The 24,549-nt window shown below is 43.3% G+C and overlaps 1 protein-coding gene across 14 annotated transcripts in view; it reads right to left on the bottom strand.

Moving 5' to 3' along the window:
• The window catches only part of DTNA (dystrobrevin alpha), a 715,983-nt gene that overhangs the window by 395,431 nt on the left and 296,003 nt on the right, over window positions 1–24,549 (bottom strand). For 4 of the 14 annotated variants that reach the window (XM_029591225.1, XM_029591224.1, XM_029591220.1 and 1 more), the window contains exon 1: window positions 10,628–10,906. The exons of 1 other annotated variant lie outside the window; for it this stretch is intronic. In XM_029591225.1, the coding sequence (XP_029447085.1) occupies window positions 10,628–10,635 (8 nt within the window). In that variant the 5' untranslated portion in view covers window positions 10,636–10,906. Of the gene's footprint in view, window positions 1–10,627; window positions 10,908–24,549 lie in introns of those variants that run through there. 9 more of the 14 variants (XM_029591216.1, XM_029591219.1, XM_029591222.1 and 6 more) reach the window with 5 other exon arrangements.

Below are 24,549 nucleotides of genomic sequence, written 5' to 3'. Positions count from 1 at the left end.
AACTAGCCTAAGTGGTTAATGATTATCATCATCAATTAATTTATTATCAAGTAGGCTAGCAGCAGCAGAGTAGTCAGTGATGGCAGAAAGCTCACACTTACTGCAATGGAAAGGGCTTCATTGTAAAGCATATGAGGACAGAAGACCTAAACGCGTATACCCAGACAAAAGGTGACATAAGGGAGATATGGTAGAGACATTTAAATATCTCCAAGGTTTCCATGCACAGGAGGAGTCATGGGATGAGGGTGAAAGGCTCAAGAGAAATAAAAGGAAATATTTCTTTATGGAGTGGGTAGTGGATGCACAAAACAGCCTCCTTGTGGAAGGGGAGAAGACAAGAACAGTGTCTGAATTCAAGAAAGCATGAGATAAACAAGGGGAATCTCTGAGGGAATGGTAGGAACTGTAAAGCTGAATTACAGCTTTGAATGGACAGACTGTATAGCAAATGTTGCTTACCTGTAACAGGTGTTCTCACAGGATGTTAGTCCTCACATATGGGTGACATCATAGGATGGAGCCCAATCACGGAACACTTTTGTCAAAGTTTCTAGAACTTTGACTGGCACCTACTGGGCATGCCCAGGATGGCACTAAACCTGCAGCCAGCAGGGGCCCCTCTTCAGTCTTGTTTAAAGCTACAGGAAGTGCCGAAAAATAAAATAAGAAAACGTAATGAACCCAACACCGCGGGGCGGCGGGCAGGTTTCGTGAGGACTACCTGTTACAGGTAAGCAACATTTGCTTTCTCACAGGACAAGCAGGATGGTAGTCCTCATATATGGGTGAGTACCGAGCTGAGGATGTCCGAGAAATGCACCAAATGTACCCAAGATGTGCAATAGGGACAAGGACTGGGGTGGAATTTGGTAGATGGCATCCTGAACCCTAATGGGCAGGCGGAAGGGTGTTGGTACATCAAGTTGTAAAAAGGTTGCGCAAGACAGACTGGCCGAAGATGGAATCTTGTCTTCCGGCCTTGTCTAAGCAATAATGGGCTGTAAAGGTATGGAGAGAACTCCAGGTAGCAGCCCTGAAAATGTCAGGAAGCGGCACCGAGCGTAGGTGTGCTACTGAAGTTGCCATGGCCCTCACAGAGTGTGCTTTAACACGGTCTTGAAGTAGAATGCCTGCTTGCTGACAGCAAAAGGATACGCAGTCCGCTAACCAGGAGGAGAGAGTTTGCTTACCCACAAGCTGCCCCAATTTGATGGAATGGAAAGAGAAATAATTGAGTGCTTTTCCTGTGGGCAGCTGTACGGTCTAGATAGAAGGCTAGAGCCCGTTTGCAGTCAAGGGTATGGAGAGCCTGTTCTCCTGGATTGGAGTGGGGCCTGGGAAAGAAGGTAGGTAGTATAATGGATTGATTAATGTGAAACTCCGATACTACCTTAGGTAAGAACTTAGGGTGAGTGTGGAATACTGCCCGGTCCTGCAGAAGTTTAGTGTAAGGCGTATAAGTAACTAGGGCCTGTAACTCACTAACTCTGCGAGCAGATGTGATTGCCAAAAGAAAAATCACTTTCCATGTGAGATAGCAAAGATCACAGGATTGGAGAGGCTCGAATGGTGGTTTCATGAGCCGACCCAAAACCAGATTGAGGTCCCAAGAAGGGGACGGAGGGCGTGGTGGAGGCTTGAGGTGAAGCAAGCCTTTCAGAAAAAGTGTTACGAGGGGTTGTACTGAAATAGGAACATCCCCGACACCTTTATGGAAGGCAGCCACCGCACTGACATGCATTCTGATGGAGGAAGTTTTTGGACCTGATTCTGACAAGTGCCCAAGATAGTCTAGAAACTTCATGGTGGAACAGGTAAAGGGATCAAGGGATTGAGAAGAACACCATGACTTAAACCTGTTCCATTTGTATAGGTAAGACTTTCTCGTGGAAGGCTTCCATGAAGCAATCAGGACACGGGAAACTGGCTCTGAAAGGTTAAGTGGCTGAAGAATTAACCTTTCAACATCCAGGCCTTCATGGACAAAGCTTGAAGATTGGGGCGGCGTAGGCACCCGCCGTTCTGGGTGATCAGAAGCGGGTCCTTTCCCAAGGGAATGTGCCTGCGAATGGAGAGATCCTGAAGTACTGGATACCACACTTGGCGAGGCCAGTGAGGTGCTATCAGGATCATGCATCCTTTGTCCTGACGTAACTTCACGAGAGTCTTCGAGAGAAGTGGAAGTGGAGGGAATGCATATAGGAGACCATGAGAGGGAGAACGCATCTCTTGGCTGTGAGTGTTGGCTGCGAGTGAGAGAGCAAAGGTTCTCTACCTCGCGTTTTTGAGGTGACGCAAAAAGGTCTATGTGAGGATGACCCCCAACGTTGGAATATTGCGTCCACTACTGTGGGGTTGAGGGACCACTCGTGCGGATGGAAAGCGCGACTTAGGTTGTCCGCCAACAAATTGTCCACTCCCGGCAAATAGGTGGCCCTGAGGTACATCGAGTGGGAGAGGGCCTCCGCCCATATCTGCACAGCTTCCTGACACAGTAGGTAGGAGCCCGTCCCTCCCTGTTTGGTGATGTACCACATGGCCACCTGGTTGTCCGTCTGAATCAGGATGACCTGATTGGAAAGGTGATCCTGAAATACCCTGAGAGCATATCTGATCGCTTGAAGCTCCAGGAAATTGACTTGGTGTTTGGCTTCCTCTGGAGACCAAGTTTCTTGTGTTTGCAAATTGGCCACATGGGCTCCCCAGCTGAGGTTGGAAGCATCGGTGGTGAGAATTATTTGAGGGTCTGGAGCCTGGAAGGGCAGGCCTTGGAGGAGATTGATCTGATTTTTCCACAAGGCTAGAGACTGACGGAGTGAGTCGGTGATGTGGACAGTGGTTGATAGAGGTTGGATGGACTGAGTCCATTGTGACCTTAGAGTCCACTGATTGACTCTCATGGCCAAGCGGGCCATTGGGGTAACCTGTACTGAGGACGCCATGTGTCCTAGTAGGATGAGGAAGTGGCGTGCAGTCATGCGGCGCTGAGACTGTAGCTGGTGTGCAAGGGAGATGAGAGTGAGAGCTCGCTGTCGAGGCAGAAATGCCTTTGCCTGCAAGGTGTCCAAGTCTGCCCCTATGAATGATAAAGTTTGAGATGGGACTAAGCAGGATTTTGCGTAGTTGACGAGAAATCCTAGTGAAATCAGTGTGTAAAGTAAGACGTAGGGACGGCAGAGCAGCTTGCTGAGTGGGAGCCCTGATCAACCAATCGTCTAGATAGGGGTAGACATGAACACCTTGAGTCCTGAAAAAGGCTGCTGCTACTACTACGAGGCACTTGGTGAAGACTCGTGGTGCAGATGCCAGGCCGAATGGGAGCACTCAGTATTGATAGTGCTTGGGGCACTAGAAATCTCAGGAACCTGTGATGAGATGGATTTATCGCAATGTGCGTGTACACATCTTGGAGATCGAGAGAGCAGAGTCAGTATCCTCTTTGCAGAAGAGGAAGGAGGGAACCCAAGGTTACCATCTTGAACTTTTCTCGTTGGAGGTACTTGTTGAGGCATGTAGGTCCAGAATTGGAAGAACGCCTCCCAATTTTTTGGGGATTCGAAAGTACAGGGAATGGAATCCTAGGCCTTGTTGAGAGTAACGTACTGGTTCTATTGCTCTAGACTGGAGGAGGAGGGAGACCTCCTGCTCCAGGAGTAGTTAGTAGTCGGATGTTCTCCACGCCGGTAGAGGTGGGGAGTCCGGTGGAATGGAGAGAAAGTTCAGGCGATAACCTTGAGAGATTATGGTAAGGACCCACTGGTCTGAGGTGATTGTGTGCCACCTGTTGTTAAAATGCATTAATCAACCTCCCACTGGTATCTGAGGCACTGGAAACTGGCTGCTGCTCTCTATGCAGGAGTCAAAAACAGGAAGCAGGGCCCGGCTGAGGAGCTGCTTGCGGCTTTTGTTTATGAGGTTGACGAACTGGGCCTTTGGGAAAGGTCTCGTGGAACGAGTCCTAGACTGTGGTGGATAGGACTTCTTTGAATGGAAGAATGACTTTTTAGTATCCTTCCTGAAAGGCTGTTTGGAGGAATACTCAGAGGGCATCAGAGAGAGCTGGAGAAGGGTCTCATGATGGTCCTTGAGTTCCGCCACCATCCGCTGTATCTGTTCCCCAAACAGATTGTCTCCTATGCAGGGCAGATCAGATAATCTGTCTTGTACTTCAGGGCACAAGTCCGAATACTTAAGCCAGGCCCATATTCTTGCCGAAATAGCAGTTGCAGATACTCTGGAAGCGGTGTCAAAGATATCATAAGAAGATCTTTTCATGCTTCCCTGCCTCAAAACCCTTGTGTACTAGGGTTAGAAGTTGTTCCTGGAATTGCTGAGGCAGGGACTCTGCAAAGTCTTGTATCTGCTTGAATAAGACCCTGTTGTACTGGGTCATATATAGCTGGTAGGAGGCGATCTGAGAGATAAGCATCGATCCCTGGAAGACACAACGGCCAATGGCATCTAGGAATTTCTGTTCCTTACCTGGGGGAAAGAAAGAGTAGGGTTTTGATCTTTTTCCCCTTTTTGGGCAGATTCTACAACCACAGATTGGTGATCCAGCTGAGGTTTCTGGAATCCTGGGGCTGACTGGACCAAATAAGTGGTATCAGCTTTTTTGTTGACTGGAGCAACAGAACCAGGGTGTTCCAAGTTCTTTTTGAGGAGATGCAAAAGAACCTGGTGAATAGAGATGGAGGTTATTTCCTTGGGAGCATCTAGGAATTGTAACAGCTCCATCATTTGATGTCTGTCATCTTGTTCAGTCTGCAATTGGAAGGGAACCAATTCAGACATTTCCTTCACAAAATTTATGAAGGATAGGTCCTCTGAAGGAGAACGCTTCCTGCTTTCAGTAGGAGAAGGTGGCGATGGCAAGTCATCAGTGTCATGAGAAGAATCGTCAGTCCAGATGTCATAGGAATCAGGACCTGCCCCTCTAGGAGCCTGAGAAGGACGAGACAATGGTATTCCTGAAGGTCCCAGTCTAGGTTCCGAAGGCATCAAAGGAAGTGCTGGAGGCACCGATGAAGGCATCGAGGGCACTGGTGCAGGCATCGAGGGCGCTGATAGGTGCATCGGCATCGATGGTTGAGGCATCGGAAGAACTCCCGATGGAAGAATGCGGAACAGTGTTTCCCCTCCCAATGACAGGATAAGTGGGGAGGGGCACCGGAGCCATCAGTGACCCAGGATCCATCGGTAGAAAAGCGGCTATAAGCACTTCCATCTTCGAGAGCAGCGGTGCCAGTGCTTCCAGAATCAGATCGGTGGTCAGTTCCACAATCGGCACCAGTTTCGGTGTCAGAGGAACTTGGAGTCTGTAGATCGCCTTATCGATGGCCTCTTGAACCATCCGGTCTAGTTCTTCACGGAGACCTGGAGCAAGCAGCCCCAGAAGGGAAGAAGGAGGCAGAGGCATAACCGGAGGAACCACCATTAAAGGCGGAGTCATGGCTCCTGATACCCATCCGGGTGAGGGTTGCCTCGGTGACCCGGTCGCAGAAAGGGTCAGTGCCTTTTCTGGATGGGGTTTCTTCGATGGTGGCTCGGATGATGGCAAGGTCGAAGATTTTCCTTCCTCGATGGTCCGAGACTTGTGGTGTCAATGCCGATATTTCTCTCTACAATCCCCTCGGTCCTGAGGGGGAGTAGAGGTAGTCGAAGGCCGAGAAGTCGTCGACGCTGGACGGTCACTGACTGGTGGTCAATACTGGCGCGAAGTGGACAGTGCCGGTTCAGACGACGTTGATGCAATAGACGGCGTCGGAGTTTGAGAACGGAAGAGAAGTTCCATTTTCTCCATTCTGGCTTTGCGACCTTTTGGTGTCATTAAGGCACATTTGGTGCAAGTCAGGACATCATGCTCGCACCCAAGACACATTACATAGACTTTATGTGGGTCTGTAATGGACATAGTGCGAGTACAGTCCGGGCACAGACGGAACCCTGATGCCATGGCCTTTGAAAAAATTAGCCGCTGTACGGTCGACGGCCAGTAGGCCACGAGGGCCAAACTCAACAGGAATCGATCGAAACCTGGTAAAAACTTACCAGAGTACCACGGAGTCAAAAATTCAAAGGAGGGACCCTTGTGGGTTATGAAAGTTTTTAGTAATTACGTGAGGAAAATTCCTGTCAGGAATCTCTGTGGAGCTCCTTAACCCGCGTGGCTACTGCGGAGCTCCTTAACCCGCGTGGCTACTGCTGCGTGGAAAAAAGAAGACTGAAGAGGGAACCGTGCTGGCTGCAGGTTTAGTGCCATGCTGGGCATGCCCAGTAGGTGCCAGTCATCTTCTAGAAATTTTGACAAAAGTGTTCTGTGATTGGGCTCCATCCTATGATGTCACCCATATGTGTGGACTACCATCTTGCTTGTCCTGTGAGAAAGTCTTTTTCTGCTATCATGTTTCTATAGCTTTTTGTCATCACTTTCTCACTGCTTTTAACTTAAAACTAGATGCCCTCAGCAAGTGTAGAAAGCCCTCTTCAAGGTAAAGTACCTATCTGTTCAGGCATAACATTTATCACTTGGTGGAAGGGTTACTTTCACCTGGTTGGATAAAGAGCATGGTACTCCCCTTGTAAGTTATTCAATTAAAAAAAACACAAAACTAGCAATTGATTTAGAATAAAGGAAAATATATTACCAGGAAAGAGAGACCATAAAAAACTTCCCCAATCATATTAGGGGACTGATATTTTTCTCCAATTACCAGAAACCTTATTACTGTGATCTTTAATCACAATCTCATAAACCCCTTCCAAAAGCAAAATACCTACCAATTATATGCATGTGTCCATAGAAATATTTTGGCTTACTATAAATAGCAGAACCAATCCAGACTTGCATACTAACCTCTAACCACTACACAACCACTGCAGCTAAAAGGATCCCGGTCATTTCTGTTTGTTCTCACTAGATAGAGAAAATGCATCTTCTCTTTGATTTTAGCAGACAGGAAGAATTCACAGCCATCAGGTAAACATAAGATTAATGGCTCTTACAAGGCTGAACAGAATCCATCCAGCAATAGAGGAGTAAGCGCAGTAATGGAATTTGATAAGTTGGAACCTGCACTTCTAGATTTCAAGTGACAAGTGTCTGAAGCACCATAAACTGAGCTGCAAATGAATGCTAGATTTTCAAACGCCCAGGCTGCAAGAATGACATCTTCCTATTACAACTACAGGACCGCACAAAGATTATAGAGCACCATGTACTATAATAAATTCTGAACTAAGAACACAAGAAAATAAGTCCACCTTTCACTGCCTTTTCTCCTGCTTCTCCTGGCCCTCTCTCCAATAAAATACCAGTAATAACTGCAAACAGATACAACTATATCCCTCTTATAGACAGAGGAATATACACAGCTATATATCTATCCCTAAATGCTCTTCTAAAAGTCAAGACAATTTTACAAAATGTCCTTTAAAAAAAAATAAAAAAAGAATCTTCATAGTACATTCATATTTTTAAGCTGTGCCAAATGACTAGCAGTTAATTATAGATCAGTATTTGTAAGCAGGTGGCACAGTTGGCCAGGGTGCCATATCCTGACTGTACTGTAATGGCCATTAAAGCACAGAAATGCCCTGGCTATACACAAGCAGCAATCCACACACACACCCCTCCCCCACTGCATTTTCCTTTGTCGTTACCAAAAAAAAAGGATTAAAACTAGTTAACATATATATATATATAAAAGGCTTGTGTAAGTCGGTCATGTCTGTCTGTTCTCTCCTGATGATGGCCACCAGGGGGGTAATTCTGAACAGTAGAAGGTGCACTACACATAGACAATATGCTCTGTCTGCAAAGCTCTGTGAGATTGGAAGACAAACCGCAGGTCAAAGGGGCAACCAGGAAGATGTCCTGCAAGATGGGAACTAAAGGCGTGGGTCAAAGGCAGAAAGCAGGGATGCAGGGGCAGCAAGGAAGGGCATAGATGGCAGCAGTTAGCAAAAAAGGGGAACGTGTACAGATGGGGGACAGTGCTGGTGTTGGTCTGAGGAAGTAGGAACATTATTTTCCAGCAACATTTTACTCCACAAAATGAAGTGGCTGTTTCTCCCACAGACAGATGTTAAGTAGGGTTCACTAGAGTTGGCCAATGGGAGAAATCAAATACATTGTTGCTGCCAGACAACAAGCCTGTTAATGCTGTTTATGGACCGATTCTCCAAGTTTTAATATGCTTTCTGTTTTGCTGTTTTTCTCTTTTTCTTTTAATATTTAAAAGGGTTATGCACCAGCAACCCAAGTAATATCGGATAGCGTCTAATAAAAATAATCTGTGGATCAGGTTGCAATGTCATTATCTTTTGTACAAAGCCCCAGTCAATAATTGGCATTTTTAAGTTGTGATAAGTAGGGGAAGCACCAAATCATATTTCTGACGGAGGATTTTTTTTTGATTGACAGAATATTACATTTATCTATTACAGGATCAGCTGAACTCTCAGAGTAAGGCAACAAAATACCCTCCAGGCCTCCACACTGGACATTTTTGCTTAAAGCATTATTCCTCCAAAGAAAAAATACTGTATTCCTAGAAGTGAGAGGTAATCCAGTTCAAATATTTACAGATCTACTTATTCCAACAGGATCCGTGAGAAACTGAAAGTGAATATAAAGCATTTGTTGTTCAATCCTAGAAACTATTGGCTGTTTGATGATTTCCTAGGGGTGCTTCTGCTGTTCCAAATCATTTTAATCACAATCGTTTGTTTTTTTTAATAATACTTCTGTTCAAAATCACAGGTTCCTTCTGTATTGAAAAGAAAGACACATTAACAGAAGGCTTGGGGGTAGCTTGCACGGAACAGCAGTTGCTAATACCCTTTAAAAAAAAAAAAAAAGTATAAAAACAAGATTTTCATACAAACTTGCTGGGCAAACTGGATGGACCATTTTGGTCTTTATTTGCAGTTACATTAGCAAGTCCTCTTCTGCCTTCTAGTGTATACCCAACTCTGTTTACCTGTAATAATTCTGCTTTTCTGCAGGCCCAGGGATGGTGAAAGGCAATTAGGCATCTTAGGCGAACCTACAACCTTAAACCCCTAAGAACTGTTAAAATTAATATTGTGTATTATAAATTCTGCATTTATAATTATAGATTTATTTTACCTGAAAAAAAAAGCATTAAGCTGATTGTAACATAAAAAGACCAAATGCCCATGTGTCTGCCCAGTTAGTTTATTGAACCCGATTAATCACCTCTCTTGTATAAATAAATGACAGCGATTTACAATAAAAATTACAAGTTATAAATTATAAAAGAATTATCAATCAAAAAGCAGATATTTAAATAAAAGCAATAAAATACAAGTCTATTATTAAAGCTGCTAATAACAGAAAAGTGGTTTCCTTTCAAATAAAGACAGTTAAAAGCAATGAAAAAAACAAACTATTCTCATCCACACTGCAAAGGAGGCATCCCAAATGTCAGCTGTAAAAATTTGTCAGAGGACCTGACTACAGGACTAAAGAGCAAGAATGTCACTAAATAAATAAATAAATATAAAAGGTACCTGTAGTCTCTACCCTGAGCCCAAGGTCTCACTGAGATATTTACTGAGGGAATGGAGGGCAAAAAAAAAAAAAAAGAGGGGATTGGGATGAGGGACCTCCCTCCTAAATAAGAATGGATCCCAAGCAAAGTAGCATCCACCCACTAGAAAACAAAAAGTAGCATTCAATTGTCTTTATTCTGAACATAAATTCATAGTGGTGTGAAATCGCTCTCTCAAAAGTCAGGCAGGGGCCATAAGCCCCTACTACTCCAACTCTCGCTCTCTCACTCATGCTCTGACATTATAAAGCAAGACTGTGCTTCACATACATACATCAGAAACATGCCAGAAATTCTTCAAGCACAGCACAAGAATGAAAATATCTTAGATCAATAAATCCATCTTTCAAACATTGTAGAGATGCAGATCTGCAATTAGATGTTAAAAAAAAATGTCAGTGCCTGCATATGTAGAACAAACAGTTCTGGAGAAATGACTGCATGCTTGACCATCAGAAAAATCAAATTCCTTATTCAGCCAAACAGAAAAGAAACCAAATATGTTTTGCATTAAATGCAAACAAAAGAAGAGAGGATATTTTTTATGAATAAAATAAATGTGTTCTTGGTTGAAATGAAACTCATTAAAAATAGCATACTGTTAAAGCCCTGGAGGTATTTTTTTTTTTTATGGCGCTCAATTAAAATAACTTCTGTAAACCACAATAATTACCCCCTGCTCTACCAAGACTATAAAAGTGGTTTCAGCTTCTTTGAAGACAGTTGCAGTGCTTTTCTATCCAGCAAATCTTACAGCCAGTCTTAAAAAAAAATGTTTAAAAGCAGCTTGAAAGGAAAGCATAACAAACCCCTCATCCAAAAAAAAAGAAAAACAAAAAACAAGAAAAGGCAAAATAGTAAGCCAGCACAGTGCCCAACACATTAGCCAAACTAAAACTCATCTCCAAATCAGTGAGGGGCAAAAATCCAGTCCAAACCGCTATAACAGTGACAAGCGGGCTTCATCATGGGAAAGTTCCTAACTACACAAATGCACTGGAAAGGTCCAACAAAGTCACAAACATACAAGAAAAGTTCAAACTTACCCCACCATGGTTTCCTGCAGCACCTCGGGTGCTCCGAGATACCTGGACTCAGCACATGCACAAAGAAATGGTGAACTGGAAAGCAGATGCAAACACAAATCCCAGCGCAGGCAGAGAGGAACTGTCAGCAGGAGAACTCGGGGAGACGCTGGGCAGAGAGATGAATTTAGAAACTGCCTCAAGATGCCTGCACTCAGCCTCTATCTTTAACTTGGAAATGATCTGGTTTCACATTCCTCTGGAGTCCTGCCGGCAGTTTCCTCTGCAGAGCTCACCAATCCCGGGCTCGCACATACACTCCCCTTTATCACTCTTCCCACCCCGCCCTTCAGCCTCTCTCTCTCCCTGATACCTAAAGTGCACTCACTCAGCTGTCTTTTACCTGTCCCCTGAAAGATGAAAGGGAGCACAAAAAGAAAAAAACAAAAACCTCAGCATCAAACTGTTTGCATCTCTCCCTTCTGCATGCAGTGAAGTGTGCATACAAAGTTTGTACAGTCAGGAGCTGATTTCCAAACTTGGCTGCCCTGCAGAGGAATGTAATGTGAATGAGATTGCTGGCTGGGATCAGAACTCAAGCCGCTGACCTGCCCTTGAACACCCCCCAAATCCTGCAAGAGCAGGAACGGACCTGTACCTACACCTACCTTTCTTAAGGAAGTTATGCAAACTCTCCCCCCCCCCCCCCCCCCACACACACACAATTGTTCCATGTTAAGGAATGCAACAGTCAGATAAGATGCATTTAAATACTATGGCACATACTGTACAATAACTAAAAAGAACACTTTTAAAAATCACCAGTTTCCTTTAACTTCTTTTCAATACAAAATACTGCACTGGATTTGCTTTTAATGTTTACAGCTGCAAAATAATAGGTGAAAGGCTATTCCACTAGGCTGAGGTTGCTTTAATCTATTACTTAACATGTGCTGATTCTAAAATTAACTGAAGCCTGCATGTCTGGATCATGGCGACCATGATTAGACTACAATTTGAAATCAGATCTGAAGCGGGGATGAGCATCTCGCAGGAATGGGAGGAGGGCGAAGCCCCTGGTGGCTTGCACTTCTCTCTATCAGGGTTGTGTGGCTTGGTTCTAACAAGGCACCAAACTATGAAACTTACAGCAACACTGCCTGTAAAGAAAAGGCCCTGGAGATAGATCTTGGATCAAAGGATTTAGAAACCTCTTCCTTACCATGGTGTTTCTTACCCTTGCAAACTCTGGGCCTGATATACTAAGAACATGCTAAAAGTTGCGTTAAAAATGAGGGCATATTTTTATAGTGTGGGCATTATTCATTTGGATTACTGCCAGTGTAGTAACCTGATATGTTTACTGCACAAGACTATGAAAAAAAGGTACTAAGCATAGTGCTTTTGTTCCATGTATAGTGCTTAAATTAGCACATAGGCTTAGAAACATAGAAACATGATGGCAGAAAAAAAAAAAAAAACATATCGTCTATCTAATCTGCCCATCCATACCAACTGCTCAGCTCCACAACCCTCACCACTCCATGGGGTAATGCTTTAAATTAAAACTCTCTCCCGCTCCTCAATCAGCAAAAAATTAATTCACCCCCCACCCAATCAGACTCACCCTTCTAACCCTCTCTCCCATTTCCCAAGCTGCAAAACAAATGACCCCCTCATCCCGTAAATGTTCCTTATGCCAAGTTGGCAGGAGGAAGCAGCCTTACCTCCTACCAGCCCTTAGTTCGGTAATGTTCTGGCTCCACTTACAGGGGGGGAACCTCAAATATGAGATCTCTAGTAAGCAGGCCATGACAGTGCTGTATCCCAAAGCAGTAGGAAGTAAGGCTGCCTCCCCATCCCAGTTCTTCCATTAGGTTATCTAGGCAATCATCTAGAGAACTCAAATTTTGGAGGCAGCAGGAGGAGCGATTCTGTCATCTTAGGCGGCAGTAAAGAGCTCACTATTCCAGCCCATTCCTTTCTTTACTCGTGCAGTAAACATTGAGTTAACTCTCAACGCAGTAAGCCAATGGTATGCTAATGTATCAGGAGTTTAGAAAACAGCACATTAATCAGAAAACATATGCAGAGACATGTTTAGTACACATAAAATAATATTTATGTGTGCACAATATATATTTTCTGAACAGAAAATATTCTCTGTGCACAAATAGTGTCTTCTGCACCTAAGACAAGATTTATGTGCAGGTTTTGGTACACACAAAATAAGTGCGTACAAGACATATTTCCTATGTAAAACATATTTTATGTGTAGAAAATTTAATATGTACACAATATCAGGTGTAATTTTCGGGGTTTACGTGCGTGGTCGTGCATTGTGCAGGCTGCGCGCATTTTACGACAAGCCCGGCCACGTGCGTAAACCCGGATACGTGCACAAGTGCCGGGCCTGTCAGAAGGGGCGGGCCAGGACAGCACCATTAGCTGCTGTTCCGGGGAAGCACGCACCAGCTGCTTCTACTCCAATGGCACAGTAAGTAAGAAAAACAAAAAAATGGGGATAGTTAAGGTTAGATTAGGGGTCAGGGAGGAGAGGGAAAGAGGTAGGAAGGGTAGGGTTAGGGATAGGAAAGTTCCCTCTCAAGCCGCTCCTTAATTGGAGTAGACTGGGAGGGAACTGGGGGAGGCCCGATTGCATCACCGCGTGTAGTTTACTAATATTTATCCCCCTGTGCGCGCTGTGCACACACCCCGGCACATGCATGTTATAAAATTGGCGTGGCCATGTGCGCTCCTTTTAAAATCAATCCCTCAGTGTTTTATATTTATTTATATATTTTTTTTATATTCCGCTTTTAACACTTTTTTCAGCACTTCAAAGCGGATTACATTCAGGTACTGTAGGTATTTCCCTATCCCCAGAGGGCTTACAATCTAAGGGGGTCATTTATCAAAGTGCTACATGCCGTTTTCGCATGCGTTAAGACGTTTTCGCATGAAAAAAACGCCTTTAACGCAAGCGAAAACGCCATAATGCATAGTGCGATGCAAATTAGAAAAAGGGGAGGTGTTTGGGGCAGGATTTGTGGCCAAGTGGGCTGGCTTCATAATTTGCGAAGCCATATTGCGCGGCTTTAACGCATAACTACACCTTTTTCATTTGTGCAATGTTCTCTCAACCTAGCTTGATGTTACCCAGGTAGAGAGTCCATCAAGCTAGGTTGAGAGAACACTGCACAAACCTCATGTTTGGGTGAGTTTCCTCACTCTGAAGGTCATCAAATCTTCACAAGAGAGCACTGTTCTGTTCATACATCTCACTTTGAATGTCAAAATGGCCCCTAACCCCTACACTATTTATTTATTTATTTAACAATTTTTATATACCGGCATTCGTAGGACACATCATGTCGGTTCACAATTAACTGAGAAAGGAAATTACAATGAACGAGGATAGAGAGAGTCAACGATATTACAATGAACTAGGAACAAGGATAGAGAGAGTCAACGAGCAGGGATACAACTTTGTAAAACGAACTGGATGAAGATTAATACCTAAACCTAAACACTAAACCTAAACACTAAACCTAAACCTAAACACTAATACCTAAACCTCACCTCGAGTGACTAGGTGGGCCTCCCATAGAGATATAAATACCTATCTAGTATGAGGGCATTATGGCATTTTGCTCTCTCTCTTTCTCCCCCACGCCAGTGGTTTGTAGAAGGGCCCTGATAGCTAGGCTGGATCTCCAGCAACTTACAACCACTGGGGGGACCATTTTATGTAGGAAATACTACAATGCTGGCACTTATCACAAAGTGCAAAAAAGTTATCGCAGTGTGCGCTAATACATATGTGAAGCGTTAAGATAGCACACTTTGCGATAAACTGCCTATTACCATAAAACACACCCCTTTTCCGATCCCAGACGATATTTAGTGCATTTTGATAAATCCAGGCCTTAGGCCTGGATTTTCCATTCTCGCACAGAATGGTGAATTCAGCAGTAACAGTGGGCCTGAGAAAACCAGCACACCACCGCGGTGTTATCACTGCCAGCTTTCGCACCCAATGCTACTGGCAACGATAACAGTGCTTACCTTATCGCCACCAGCGAAGATACCACCGCATCCACCTCCTCCCCCCCCCGGCAAGCTATCACACAGGAAAAGTCTCTTTTCACGTACAACAGGCTTAGAAAATGTCCCCCTAAGTTTGTACCTGAGGCAATGGAGGGTAAAGTGACTTACCCAAGGTCACAAGGAGCAAGAGTGGGACTTGAACCCTGGTCTCCTGGTTCATAGCCCACTAGAACCACTAGGCTACTCCTCCACTCCATATTTATTTATTTATTTATTTATAGGTTTTTATATACCGATAGCCGTTTGCACATCGTATCGGTTTACAGATAACTAAAACTTTTTGACAGTGTCATTATACAGAACTTTTGGCACTGCCATTACATAGAACAGTAAACTTTGCATACAAGAAATAAACATCAACAAACAGTAACTGGGTAACTATTTACAGGGAACGAAGGTTCCTCAATTGGAAGCAGATGAGGGAAAATTAACAAGAGCACATAGTGACGGTAGTACGTGGAAAGCATTGTAATCAAATCAAGAGGTCATAGGGGAGAAGGTAATTGAGAGATAAAGACAGCAGAGGCACATTGTAAAAGGTGATACAGGGAATGCATTATACACAGCTTAGGGGGTTATCAGGAGGATGATTGTTGAGGGAGGGGTAGGCCTGTAAGAATAGCCAGGTCTTTAGGTTTTTTTTTAATTTGGGTGTGGATGTTTCAGTGCGCAAGTCTGGGGGCATAGAGTTCCACAGGGTGGGGCCGGCAAGGGAAAAGGCTCTGTTCATTGTGGAAATAAGATTGGTGGATTTGATAGAGGGGGTACGGAGTGTCCCTTGGAGGGCAGTGCGAGTCGGTCTAGTGGATGTGCGAGAAAGCAGTGGGGGGTTGATCCAGTCAGTATTTTCATTGGTGATGCTTTTATGAATGAGGGAGAGAACTTTGAACAGGATGCGAGACTGTATTGGGAGCCAGTGGAGATCGATAAGGGTAGGAGTAATGTGGTCACGTTTCCTGGAATTGGTGAGGATGCGTGCTGAGGCGTTCTGTAGGAGTTGTAATGGCTTAGTATGTGTTGCAGGGAGACCAAGGAAGAGTGCATTACAGTAGTCTATTTTGGAAAAGATAATAGACTGTAGTACTGTGCGAAAGTCAGTGAAGAATAAGAGGGGCCGGAGTTTTTTGATAGTTTGAAGTTTGAAGTAGCAGTCAGTTAGGATAGATTTAATGAAGGGTTTGAAAGAGAGCTGGTTGTCAATGAGGACGCCCAGGCTACGGGTGTGGGAGGGGAAGAGCGTGGAGGAGTACGCAGTGGGAATGGAGAGAGAGGAATGTTTGTTGGAGATGATGAGGAGTTCAGTTTTTTGCGGGTTAATGGCAAGGTGCATGTCAGTGAGTAGCTGGTTGGTAACCGTCAGGCAGGATTCCCATTTTTGAAGAGCAGTTTGGAGGGAGTCAGTGAAGGGGAAAAGGATTTGGACATCATCTGCGTAGATAAAGTGTTTGATGCCAAGATTAGTAAGGAGGGTGGTGAGGGGGAGCATATAAATGTTAAATAGAGTAGAGGAGAGAGAGGAACCCTGGGGGACGCCTTGGTTAAGGCTAACTGGGTCGGATTCATTGTTGCCAGTGGATACTGTATAATGACGATCTTGTAAGTATGATTTGATCCAAGAGAGGGCAGTGCCGGAGATTCCTATGTTACTGAGAATGTTGATTAATATGATGTGGTTAACAGTATCAAAAGCTGCAGATATGTCTAACATAGCAAGGAGAAATGAGTTCCCAGTGTCGAATCCTTTAGTGATGGTATCCGTCAGGGATAGCAGCAGTTTTTCTGTGCTCAGGTTTTTCCGGAAGCCGTATTGTGTGGGAGGAAGGATGTTGTGTTGTTCTAGGTGATCAGATAGGCGAGAGTTGACTAATTTTTCCAAGATTTTAGATAGGAAAGGGAGATTAGAGATAGGTCTGAAGTTAGCTAGAGTAGAAGGGTCAAGGCTGGGTTTTTTAAGGATTGGTTTCACCACTGCCTGTTTTAGGAGTGTAGGGACTATACCTTGCTCCAGGGAACAGTTGCAGATGGATGAGAGAGGTTTGGCAATAGCTTTGGGAATAGATAGGAGAAGTTTAGTAGGAATGGTTTCAGAGGGGTGAGAGGAGGGTCTCATTTTTTTTAAGATGTTTTCAATTTCAAGGGAAGAGGATAGGTCGAAAGATGAGAGGGTAGAGGTAAGGTTGAATAAAGTACTGGCCTCTCTCACCAAGAACTCTCTCACCAAGAACCTCTCTCACCAAGAACTCTCACCAAGAACTTACTGGCATAAAGTACTGGCCTCTCTCACCAAGAACTTTGGGTTCAGCCCCATGGACTAACAGCTGGAGTAACTTTACTTCAGCTCTGGCCTGGAATTAAATCTCCAGCATTAAGAAACCATGCCTTGAATCTCCAAGCCTCTCTGTATCTGGGAGTCAAGAATTGTGGCCTAACTATAACGGGTTTTCTCTGAGGAGAGCAGGATGTCAGTCCTCACACATAGGTAACATCATCAGAGTTTGGCGCAGAATTTTGATATCAAGGTTTCTATAAACTTTGAGCATGCCCTACTTCTGCACTACCATGTGGAGCCCCTTAAGGAACCTTTGGTTTCCTCACCAAAAGGAATGTACTATCTAGCTGGGGGAGGTTCAGACAGAAATTGATTAAGAGGATTCTCCTGAGTTGTCCTCTTGTGTCTGACCTATTTTTTTTTTTTATATATTTTCTTTATTGAAGCAAAAGTAGAGTACAATATTTGCTTAATAACAAACTTATAAAATGTTAATAATTAACAATTTTGCAACCCATTTGGTAACAAAGACAAACAATTTGCTTCATAACTTTTTAAATCTTTTCTTGCTTTCCCCTAAAACACCCATTCATCCTTCTATATACACATACTTAACAATCTCTTATTTTCTGAGGCATTAAGTGCAGAGCTTCACCACACAACATCTTTTGTAGTTGCATCCACAAGCGAAAATATTGTTGCTGTGTTAATAAACTTTTATGACCCAATGAATCCTGTTGCCGTAATTTCTCCATAACAGCAAAAGTTTTTAATTTCTACTTTCCAAGCCTGAATGCCTGGTATTTCATTACTATTCCAATGAGATGGAATAATCTTTTTGGCTATAGTCAGGGAAAACCTAATCAGTTTTGCACTGCCTGCAGGTAATATGCTTATTGTATCAAACAAATATAGATATGACATTCTTCCATTTCATGATATCTTTATACCCAGCAGACAATCAATAATGCCACGAATCTGCTGCCAAAAATTATATAATTTACTTCATTCGGTGAACATATGACATAAATCTCCCAATTCACTACCACACTTTAAACATATATTAGAGACCTATAGTTTCATTTTGGCATCCATGAGCCCTCATTATATATATGTGCTTAAGAATCTTAAACTGAATTTCCCTTAAATTTGCTGGCTGAATATACCTATAAAGAACTGAGAATGCTGCAGTAATGTCACGAGTATCAAGCAGTATACCCAAATCCTCACCCCATAAATGGGTCAGTTTACTTAAAGAATGTTGTAATATTCACAGGAAAAAATTAAACAAACATACAATAATTACAATCAATCACTAACCGACCATCACAAGTTCAGGGGAGCCCAGAAAGGGAGAAAATCTTTAAAAAGGAAAAACTTCAAAAACAGGAAACACAAAAAGAACTTATAGTGAGAATATTGTATACATTGTACATGGATCATGATATGAGAGAATCTATCCTAAGTTAAATACGCTGCAAAGAAATTAAGAACACCATATCAAGCATTATCAGGAACTCGAGCATTAATAAATGATCTAAGCTGAATAGAGTCTAAGAAAACACATTTTCTAGAGGAAAAAAGTAATAATACATTTGCAAGGGAATCACAAGAAAAAAACAAGTCTCCAAATCAACAACCTCTTGTCACATATCTAGGAATGCTTTCCTACATGCCCTCTAGAGAAATCAGGAAATATTTGACGTTTGCCACCCACGAAGGAAATATTCATTGCTTGAAAATACAATTGAAAAATCTAATCACAATCAAAATTTGAAAGTTTCCAAGATAGGAGAAATATCCAAAGGTTCCCCTCCAGAACTCAATACAGCTTGAGCAGCACCTACTTCTTCAGGCCCTTAGCCTGAAAAAGACAATAGGCCTTACGAATCAACAGGAGGGCAGATACAGAAAGGCCAGGAACCTCCATCATGTAGGTCTTGAAAGTTCTGAAGGAGAAATCATTGAGACAACTGGAAAATTGAGGTCTAAGATTAGATGATTTTGCAAAATTCTCTAGAGACTCCAGCCTACGATGTATTAGATATGATCTTGTATCAAATTATTCTGAATCAACAAAGTTGTCCCCAAGTTAGTTTCCAACATTGTTATTTTTTTGGCATAAGAAGAGGCAAAATTCTCCTGGATTTGTATTTTAGGCAAAAAATTATTCACAGTGGCTGTGAGAGTTCTTAGGGACTGCATGGAGGAAAGTACCAGCCTGATATTCTCCAAGTTTGTAAGAGAGAATTTAAGTAGGGAGGAACTCAAAACAGATTTCAGCAGGCTCACTTTGATGAAATCCAGTCTGTGCTCCACCCAAAGCTATTGTTAACCTCACAGCTGTATCTGGGGTTCCGACTAGAAACCGAGCCTTTCCAATGCCATCTTGGGCCTGCAAAAGTCCAATCCCACCTCCCTGATCAGTCGTGCCACAAGCGATCACCTCTGACACCCCGGGTTAAATACGGGCATGCCTGATCCAGAGTCATGACAAGCAGCAGCATCACCAGCGTCGGGGGAGGGGGGTCCCCCTATCGTTGGGCCTCAGAAAGATGTCCAAAGAAGCTTCAGGCTGGTGCACTGCTCCCTCAGAGACAGCAGCAACGAAGGCCGGCCCCGACGGTGACGAAGCGAAAAGCAGTTCCGGAAATGTCATCTGCCATGAAGATGGGCTTTGCGGGTGAGCAGGGGGGGGGGGGATCTCTCCTAAGCCTACCACACCGCTTGACCATAACAGAGAAGGATAAAAGCAAAGAATTCCAGGAAAACAACATCCTCACCCGACGCCATCTTGGACTCCTCCCCTGGTGTTTTTTTCTTAAGAGGAGGCTCCTTATCAGTGCACTCCCTGCCTGAGAGAGCTGCCTCAATTTGGATACAGAAACTTTTGTGAAGATTTTGGTATTTTGAAGGGTTTTTTTTTTTGACTGCTGTGAAACTCAGGGGCAGTCTCGGTGAAGGTCAGTCCACCTAATCTGGATGCCCTGGGGCTGAAGACCTATGAGCCCCTGTCCAGGTGAAAGGGGGAAACTGCAGTGACAGCATTCACCTCAGAGGAGATTTCTGGCTTTAGGAAGCGTTTTCTCTATTTGTTTGTGAGGAGATTTTTTTCCACCCCTCCTCACCTTGCAGCCAAAGCTTCAGGAGCCTGGCTCCCCTTACTTATCATCAGCGCTTTCCCTCAGGAAGGTCACATCAGGAGGTTGAGAGAGAAGAAGAAAAAGATCTGGGAGTCCCCCTCACTGGATCTCCACTCTCGGGACACAGGACACAGGTTGGGGAGAAGAAAGATCTGAACATTTGGCCCTAAGATAGGATGTTTTCTGTGATTTAGGGATCCCCTCGCACAGTTTTCCTGTAAGATTGGTAAAACCTATGCACTCAGTACAGGAGTGACAAGTTGAAATCCCAGAGTTTGAGGTAAAGGAGAACTACACAGAGGAAGAAGATAACAAGTTCCAATGTACCTTCCACAGATTGTATAAAGGACAGCAGACAACTTGATTGGACATTTAATATGAAGCTTTAGTAAAATTATTTTGAACAGCCCATCTGTGTCCCGCCTGTCTATCCCTGTAGCTCAGTCTCACAGAACACCATAAGAGAGTAACAGCAATGCACACCACCGGCCGGGCCAAGAAAGTCTGCATTCACACCCCCCAGAAAGAAACCACACCTTGGGGACAAGTGAGACAGGAGAGACTGATATTGATACATAAATGTCTTTTGTGTGCCCTTGACTCCAAATGACAATCCAGAAAAAAGGATTTCATAAGAATATGGAAACCGTGGCAAATTGTACTGCTTGTCACACTCTGAATCCACTCCTTGCATCACAGATTCCGGCTCCAATAGCCTCAGGAGCTCCACTTCCGGCCATTCCAGTCTCAGTTGCTCTAGCAATTCTAACTCCGTTCTTAGCTACTCTGTTTCCAGAAAATTCAGTTCTTAGACCCATGAACATAGTTCCCTCTAAGCTAAGCATGTAAGCAATTGCTCATACATTTTGGAGATTTGCTCACAGGTTTTACATGGTCGCTCACATAATTTTTTCTTTTTGCTATATACAGAAATGCAATGCTAATACTGGCACTCAAAAATTGTTGGTTTAAAAAAAGTGTTGCTCAGACAAAAAAAAAATGTGCACACACCTAGTCACTCCTTGGAGAAAGCATTGCCCATGAATCCAATTTTTGCTCAGATAGTTCCAGCTCCTCTAGCTCCAGTAATTTCGCTCCAGACCATTTCAGCTCTGGCTAGTTCTGCAACTCCATTACTGGCTATTTCAGCTCCAGTCCTGGCTCCGAAGAATCCATAAGAACATAAGAACATGCCATACTGGGTCAGACCAAGGGTCCATCAAGCCCAGCATCCTGTCCAACAATGGCCAATCCAGGCCATAAGAACTTGGCAAGTACCCAAAAACTAAGTCTATTCCATTTTACTGTTGCAAGTAATAGCAGTGGCTATTTTCTAAGTCAACTTAATTAATAGCAGGTAATGGACATCTCCTCCAAGAACTTATCCAATCCTTTTTTAAACACAGCTACACTAACTGACCTAACCACATCCTCTGGCAACAAATTCCAGAGTTTAATTGTGCATTTAGTGAAAAAGAACTTTCTCCGATTAGTTTTAAATGTGCCCCATGCTAACTTCATGGAGTGCCCCCTAGTCTTTCTATTATCCGAAAGAGTAAATAACCGATTCACATTTACCCGTTCTATCCCTCTCATGATTTTAAACATCTCTATCATATCCCCCTCAGACGTTTCTTCTCCAAGCTGAAAAGTCCTAACCTCTTTAGTCTTTCCTCATAGGGGAGCTGTTCCATTCCCCTTATCATTTTGGTAGCCCTTCTCTGTACCTTCTCCATCGCAACTATATCTTTTTTGAGATGCGGAGACCAGAATTGTACACAGTATTCAAGGTGCGGTCTCAACATGGAGCGATACAGAGGCATTATGACATTTTCCATTTTATTCACCATTCCCTTTCTAATAATTCCCAACATTCTGTTTGCTTTTTTGACTGCCGCAGCACACTGAACCAAAGATTTCAATGTGTTATCCACTATGACACCTAGATCTCTTTCTTGGGTGGTAGTACCTAATATGGAACCTAACATTGTGTAACTATAGCATGGGTTATTTTTCCCTATATGCATCACCTTGCACTTATCCACATTAAATTTCATCTGCTATTTCGATGCCCAATTTTCTGTCTCACAAGTTCTTCCTGCAATTTATCACAATCTGCTTGTGATTTAACTACTCTGAGCAATTTTGAATCATCTGCAAATTTGATTACCTCACTCGTCGTATTTCTTTCCAGATCATTTATAAATATATTGAAAAGTAAGGGTCCCAATACAGATCCCTGAGGCACTCCACTGCCCACGCCCTTCCACTGAGAAAATTGTCCATTTAATCCTACTCTCTGTTTCCTGTCTTTTAGCCAGTTTGTAATCCACGAAAGGACATCGCCACCTATCCCATGACTTTTTACTTTTCCTAGAAGCCTCTCATGAGGAACTGAAGTCAGGCTAACTGGTCTGTAGTTTCCCAGATCGCACCTGGAGCCCTTTTTAAATATTGGGGTTACAGTAGCTATCCTCCAGTTTTCAGGTACAATGAATAATTTTAATGACAGGTTACAAATTTTTACTAATAGATCTGAAATTTCATTTTTTAGTTCCTTCAGAACTCTGGGATGTATACCATCCGGTCCAGGTGATTTACTACTCTTCAGTTTGTCAATCAGGCCTACCACATCTTCTAGGTTCACTGTGATTTGGTTCAGTCCATCTGAATCATTACCCATGAAAACCTTCTCCGGTATGGGGACCACCCCAACATCCTCTTCAGAAAACACCAAAGTAAAGAAATTGTTTAATCTTTCCATGATGGCCTTATCTTCTCTAAGTGCCCCTTTAACCCCTCTATCATCTAACGGTCCAACTGACTCCCTCACAGGCTTTCTGCTTCAGATATATTTTAAAAGGTTTTTACTGTGAGTGCCTCTACGGCGAACTTCTTTTCAAATTCTCTTTTAGCCTGTCTTATCAATCTTACATTTAACTTGCCAATGCTTATGCATTATCCTATTTTCTTCTGTTGGATCCTTCTTCCAACTTTTGAATGAAGATCTTTTGGCTAAAATAGCTTCTTTCACCTCCCCTTTTAACCATGCCGGTGATCGTTTTGCCTTCTTTCCACCTTTTCATGTAGTCCTAGCTCTAAAGAGTCTAGCAATAACTCTTTGTGCAGCTCCAGCTCCAAATAATCCAGTACTAGCTCCATGTAGCCCCAGCTCCAAAATATTCCAGCACCAGCCAATTTCATAGCCCTAGCACCAGCTAATCTCATTCTAGTTGTCCCTTTAGCTATGGCACCTGCTTCTGAGAATCTGATTCATATTATCCCAAATGAAGTAGATCCTGAGGAGGCTCTGACAGACATCTTTCAGCACCTACACCTAGTTGCCTTTAGAATTTCAAGAGCAAATCTTACTTCATGCCTCCAGCCTAGCTTCAAGTCAGCTTCTGCACTAGCAATTTCAAGTTCCACACTGGAGGAAGGTCCACTCCCAGATTTTCCAGCTGCTGCACTGGAGGAGAGACCACTTCTAGCAGTTCCAGATTCTGCTCCAGAGAAACTGTTCCCAGAAGATCCAGGTTCTGAATAAGAGGAAAGTCTGGTCCAAGAGATTCCAGATTCCACACCGGAGGAGAGTCCAGTCTAAAAAAACTCTAGATTCTGGCGTTTTTGAGGGGGGGGGGGGGGGTAAAGGTGTTCCTGTAATAGCTGCTCTTGACTTCATTTTTAAATGTGATCCTGGGGATCTCTAGAGGCATTTAGAGAATTCCAATTGCAGCAGTTCCTGATGCTGAAAAATCCCCCAAGCAGGTCCTGGTGGGCAATTTGCCCCTAGATTCATCAAAATGCTGAAATATTGCAGGGCTAACACCGGCGATAAAGAAAAGGGGCGTGTTTAGGGTAATTAGAGTTACCGTGCCATGCGGTAACATAGCGCTTCACATAGGTAGTATCGAAAGTGCAATAAACTTTTCGCACCCCGCAATACTTCCTATTTGGCATAACTTTATTACTGGTCCTGATGAGGTGCATAACAGCAGCATGTAAATGCTGAATAGGGTAGCCAATAGTTTTGCTTTATCGTAGACCCATCCTTCTGCTAGCGAGTAGTTGATCATGGTTGTGATTGTTGTCGTAATTATGCTGGGTATTACTTTCTGTGAACTTGCAGGGATTGGATCCAGTGGGTGTATAGCAGGCTTGATTTGTGTGATGATTTGGTTGATTTCAAGTTTCGATACCATGTTGAATAAGTTCCATTTCACTTGTCCATGTTTTTCTTCATGTTCATTTGTAGATGGGCAGGTGGAGAACTGCATTTTTAACCTATTGATTTTATTTAGCAAAGAAGTGGCGTATTCATTGCATGAACTCTTTGAAAAATTGTAGTTGTTTGAGATTGAGGATGATGTTTTTAAGAGTTTCGAAGAGTATTTTGGAATTAAATATTACACCATGAATCT

The sequence above is a fragment of the Rhinatrema bivittatum genome, chromosome 2 (genome assembly GCF_901001135.1).
Source record: "Rhinatrema bivittatum chromosome 2, aRhiBiv1.1, whole genome shotgun sequence".
NCBI lineage: Eukaryota > Metazoa > Chordata > Amphibia > Gymnophiona > Rhinatrematidae > Rhinatrema > Rhinatrema bivittatum.
The sequence above is the reverse complement of the archived record's forward strand: the minus strand, read 5'-3'. Positions and strand labels throughout refer to the sequence as shown.